The sequence below is a fragment of the Ranitomeya variabilis genome, chromosome 5 (assembly GCF_051348905.1).
Source record: "Ranitomeya variabilis isolate aRanVar5 chromosome 5, aRanVar5.hap1, whole genome shotgun sequence".
NCBI lineage: Eukaryota > Metazoa > Chordata > Amphibia > Anura > Dendrobatidae > Ranitomeya > Ranitomeya variabilis.
In genome coordinates, this window is record NC_135236.1 from 459,419,935 (window position 1) to 459,425,827 (window position 5,893).

Consider the following 5,893-nt stretch of genomic DNA (forward strand, 5'->3'; position numbering starts at 1 on the left):
CCCTGATCACAGGTTGCACGTGGTATTGCCTCTAAGCTCCATTCACTTCTATGGGACTGAGGTGCAATACCAGACACAGCCTATGGGCAGGGGTGGCGCTGTTTCTTAAAGAATGCAGTCATGTTTTTCTGATCTGGAAGAACCTCATACTGACACAGTGGCTCAGTAATTAGTCCTGGGCTCAAATCCCACCAGGGATGACATCTGCCCTGTGATTGGGTGGGTTTCCTCCCACACTCCATAGCCATACTGATAGGGGCTGTAGATTGATAATGTCTGTAAAGTGCTGCAGAATTAATGATACTATATAAAGGAATAGGTATCTGCAAATGATCATGGATGCGATTTCCTCTCCAGCATAGAAGTGGTTAACCAGGGAGCGATCCCCCAGAAGTGTGGCCGGACAATGGCGGCCGCCGGAGATTCCTGCACACACACTCGTTGTCGGTGGCGGCAGGCTGTGCTCGCTCCGGCCGCTCCCCTCCCCCTCCGCTGCCTGTTTGCACTCGGCTGATCCACAGCGGAAATTCCTTTCCGTTTTTGTGAATGACAAACTCATTAACAATTCATCAACACAACCTGTTCCAGCCGGCCCGTCTCCAGGGCAACGAGCTGTGGGGCCGCTCTGATTGGTGGGCGCGCACAATGTAGCCATTGAGACGGCGGCTGTTTGTATCCATTCAGTCGCTGCTGCCTGTGGCTGGGCCGCGCGGAGCTGACTGAGCACACAGAGGACGAGGCGCGGGAGAGCTGAGGCGCGGGAGAGCGCTGCCGCCATTCACGGGCTGCTGCCATTGATGCTGTAGGCAGCGCACCCGCTCCTCAATGATCGACAAGCTCAGACCCGTGCACCCCGCGGCAGCAGACATGGCGCTCAGCAAGTCGGTGGCCTGGCTGAACGAGCAGCTGGAGCTGGCCACCGAGCGCCTCCTGCTCATGGACTGCAGACCGCAGGAGCTCTACGAGTCGTCCCACATCGAGGCGGCCATCAACGTGGCCATCCCCGGCATCATGCTGCGCCGCCTGAAGAAGGGCAACCTGCCCATCCGCTCTCTGTTCGCCCGCGGGGAGGACCGGGACACGTTCGCCCGGAGATGCGGCTCCGACACCGTCCTCCTGTACGACGAGAACAGCAGCGAGTGGAACGAGAACACGGGTGGGGAGACGGTGCTGGGGCTGCTGATGAAGAGGCTGAAGGACGAGGGCTGCAAGGCGTACTACCTGGAGGGTGAGTGTCTGACGGGGTCGTGACCAGGGGAGCCATTCATACCTGCACCATGGCTGCGGGTCACATAGCCAGGCTCCAGTGGGAATCCATTACCCTTATATATGTGGTCTTAGTGTTGTGACCAGGGGGAGCCATTCATACCTGCACCCAGCTGCGGGTCTCATAGCCAGGCTCCAGTGGGAATCCATTACCCTTATATATGGGGTCTTAGTGTTGTGACCAGGGGGAGCCATTCATACCTGCACCATGGCTGCGGGTCACATAGCCAGGCTCCAGTGGGAATCCATTACCCTTATATATGTGGTCTTAGTGTTGTGACCAGGATGAGCCATTCATACCTGCACCATGGCTGCGGGTCACATAGCCAGGCTCCAGTGGGAATCCATTACCCTTATATATGTGGTCTTAGTGTTGTGACCAGGGGGAGCCATTCATACCTGCACCCAGCTGCGGGTCACATAGCCAGGCTCCAGTGGGAATCCATTACCCTTATATATGTGGTCTTAGTGTTGTGACCAGGGGAGCCATTCATACCTGCACCATGGCTGCGGGTCACATAGCCAGGCTCCAGTGGGAATCCATTACCCTTATATATGTGGTGTTAGTGTTGTGACCAGGGGGAGCCATTCATACCTGCACCCAGCTGCGGGTCACATAGCCAGGCTCCAGTGGGAATCCATTACCCTTATATATGGGGTCTGACGGGGTCGTGACCAGGGGCAGCCATTCATACCTGCACCCAGCTGCGGGTCTCATAGCCAGGCTCCAGTGGGAATCCATTACCCTTATATATGGGGTCTGACGGGGTCGTGACCAGGGGCAGCCATTCATACCTGCACCCAGCTGCGGGTCTCATAGCCAGGCTCCAGCGGGAATCCATTACCCTTATATATGGGGTCTGACAGTGTTGTGACCAGAGGGAGCCTTGTGCCCAGGGTGCCATTCATATCTGCACCATGCCTGCTGCGGTTTTCTTATCTAGGCTCCAGCATTAATCCATTACCCTTATTTTTGGGGTCTGACAGTGTAGTGACCAGAGGGAGCCTGGTGCACAGGGGAGGCCAGTTATACCTGCACCATGGCTGCGCTTCTCATATCCATACTTATGTTTGGGGGTCTGACAGTGTCATGACCAGAGGGAGCCTGATGCACAGGGGAGCCATTGATACCTGCTGGGGTCTTCCTATCTAGGCTCCAGCAGGAATCCATTACCCTTATGTCTGGGGTACCCTGATGGGTTGCATGTCTTGCTTGCCGAGGGCTCCCCGTTGTGACATACATTAGCAATCATCCTCTTCGCTGAGAATATCCAGGTCCTATGTTTCTGATCTAATGTAGCTTTTACAAATATAAAATATTCCTATAAATTGTCTGTGCTGAGGTAACCAGTCCTTATTGAAAACTGCCACGTTTATACCCTAAATGCAATAATTGTGTATTAACCTCCTTGTTTGCCATTTAAATACCCTCGTATTATCTGTACATTACAGCAGATTCTTTCCTTATTTTCTATATGGATTGTTTGTAAGGTATAGAGATAATTTCCCTGGCAATTATCAGCATGGGGTGGATTTCTTTCCTAATCGCACCCTTAGTGATTGCTACTTTTCTTGAGACGGTTCAAAGTCTTGTGCAACCTTATCTAAAACGCACTGCGTGGAATACCCAAATGAAGGACAGAGGCTTATCTATAGGAATGCTGAAACTAGCCTTGTCAATGGTACTAAGGGTTAACCAGGCATGTGCTGAAGCTGGGGAGGGGGCATCATGCATGTGTTTTTTTGGTGGCTCTGATGACCACCTCGGGTCCTTGATTTAACATGATCCTGACCTTCTTTTCTTTTTATTGCAGGTGGCTTTAACAAGTTTCAGGCAGGGTTCCCCGTACATTGTGAAACCAATCTGGATAGTTCTTGTAGCAGCAGCTCCCCTCCAGTCCTAGGCTTGGGAGGTCTCCGCATCAGCTCCGATTCTTCATCAGATATTGAATCTGATATCGATAGGGACCCCAACAGCGCTACAGACTCTGACGGAAGCCCCCTTTCTAATACACAGCCTTCATTCCCAGTTGAAATACTGCCCTACCTGTACCTCGGATGTGCCAAGGATTCCACCAACCTGGATGTGTTAGAAGAATTTGGCATTAAGTACATTCTTAACGTGACCCCAAACTTGCCTAATCTCTTTGAAAATGCCGGAGAGTTCAGATACAAGCAGATTCCCATATCTGACCACTGGAGCCAAAACCTTTCTCAGTTTTTCCCTGAAGCGATCTCCTTTATTGGTGAGTATCGATTTTTCTCTAATTCTAGCAATGATTTTATTGTTCTTCAAGTAGAGACGTCCCCCTTTAACTGCTCAGCAGAGCCATGGAGCTGTGAACTTTCTCCCCCTAGCATAGTGTGATGGTAATATGAGCATGGCAGGAAGAAGGTTTTGGCTGGAAGCCACATAGAACCTAATCTCTAAGCATTGTAGTCCGTTTCCTCTTACAAAGGAACCCATTTTAGAGCAATGTTGACATCCTGTTCCTCTTAATGGGCTGTCCCCTGTGACTTCCCTTTTTCATTCGACATGTCTGAATAAACACATTGTCTGCAGTCTAAGGTATTTTTTAATTTTCCTCCATATCAAAGCCTTTAGGACTTCAGTATGATGCTGTTACATATAAGGCTAGAAGACCCCAAAATGTCTATGTTCAAAGTGAGATCTTGGGTGGTAGTACATAATGCGGCCTACGTTCTAGAAGGAGTGTAACTCATTTTACCTAAAAGTTCTCTAAAATGTGTATTTTTGACCATTCTCTTGCATAACCTAACCTTTCTGTCTTTTCTCCCTCCCCAGACGAAGCACGAGGGAAAAGCTGTGGTGTTCTAGTCCACTGTCTGGCTGGAATCAGTCGATCAGTCACAGTCACCGTGGCCTACCTTATGCAAAAGCTGAATCTTTCTATGAATGACGCCTATGATATAGTCAAGATGAAGAAATCCAACATCTCCCCCAACTTTAACTTCATGGGTCAGCTACTGGATTTTGAAAGGACATTAGGACTTAGTAGTCCTTGTGACAATAGAGTACCACCTCAGCAATTATATTTCACAAGTCCAGCCAATCAAAATGTCTTTAAAGTAGATTCTCTGCAGTCCACGTGAGATGTCGTTTATGGGGTGTTCTGGTGATAATCATTCCCATTTTGAAAGAAATGTTTCTCTTTTAAATCTGTCAAGAGTCTTTGACAGTTGTCATTGCTTGCAGGAGGTCATACCTGTGAATCAAGATTCTTTCACGTAGGAGAGATGGTTGGGTTAATGTTTCCAAAGTATGAAGAAGTCCTTGGAAAGCTTACCTGAGGGCACTGCCTTAGAAATGCCGTGGCTTAAGATCCAAAAAAAAGTAGCGTTGGACTTGTATTAATCCATCACAGATATGGATGAACATTTATATATGTAGATCTGTCTTCTGTGAAGACTGGTTCTCCTGAAACATTGAAGGAGCCAAAGAAATGCATTAAAACTTCTGCTGACTTTGAAGTACTTGGCTTTGTTTTATTTCAGATTTACAACGTTCTGTACATATCTACTTTTATATGTAGCACTGTCAATATTTTTACCTACAAACTGAGGTGGACCGAACGCTTCGCTGATGCCATGTTAGAGGAGGAATCCACCAGTTTTGGCATTTCTACTTTTTTCTTCTCATGGTAGCTGTCCATTGGCAGCAAGGAGGGTTGTGTAACTTCTGTACACAAGTAGGGTTGTCAACTTTCAGTTGTGTAATACTCCTTCATATTAACGTTTTTTTGTTCTGCTCTTACGCCTGAGCTTTGTGAACCACATGGTGGTTTTCATGTTTAATCCTTTAATTGATCTGAACTTTCTTAATGTGAATTACCTCTGTCCTTAGGAAGCCTCACCTCGAATGCTATATTGTATGTATGAGATTCTTTTCTGGATTGTGTAAACTGGAAGTATGTATGTATGTACCAGTGACTTGCAAAGCTTAGATTGCACATTTATTGCCAATAAGGGAGATTATTGTACTCCCGAATGTCCACGGAGTAAAGTTTTAAAAATGAAATTTATTATAGATCTTTAAATTATTAATAAATCACTATTTTGTTTATTGAGATTTTGCTTGATTACTTCGTCTCTCTTTTTTTTTTTTTCTTTAATTTCTGGTTAAGATTACAATGCTCCATTGGATGATTTCCAGTGGAAAGCAGATGAGGTTCGCAGTACAAGTCACATAAGGCCACAAACCAATGGCTGAGTCAATGGCTCCCAGGTGCTGAATTTGTCGTGAGCATTAGTGCGTCTTCCATTTTAACTCCTGTAATAAGGTGTAATTACAAATCTCACATCTGCTTCATACATATTCCATTCAAACTTGTTCCTTCACATCAGGGCAACGTAAGGGGGACTTCACTGCTGATATAAGATTATATAAGACATACGGGAAATTAGGATGGTTTGATGGGTAACTAATCTACCTGACTTACCAGGTCAAAATACTTAGTGTCTGGTTTTTGGGATACATTCACACACGGGTTGTACATATCCAGAACGCTGGTCCTGTAAATCATGTTTTGCAAACAAAGAGTGGCAGATCATTCAAAATCCATTGGTGACACTAAATTCTGCTCACAGTGGGGAAACTAAGCAAAAA

The 5,893-nt window shown here is 47.0% G+C and overlaps 1 protein-coding gene across 1 annotated transcript; it reads left to right on the plus strand.

The window, feature by feature from the left end:
• Window positions 1-672: 672 nt before the first annotated feature.
• Window positions 673-5,356, plus strand: DUSP6 (dual specificity phosphatase 6). The gene is made up of 3 exons (XM_077265447.1): window positions 673-1,228; window positions 3,081-3,512; window positions 4,073-5,356. Exons 1-3 carry the CDS (start codon window positions 826-828, stop codon window positions 4,378-4,380), a joined length of 1,143 nt encoding a protein of 380 aa, XP_077121562.1. The 5' UTR covers window positions 673-825; the 3' UTR covers window positions 4,381-5,356.
• Window positions 5,357-5,893: the final 537 nt, after the last annotated feature.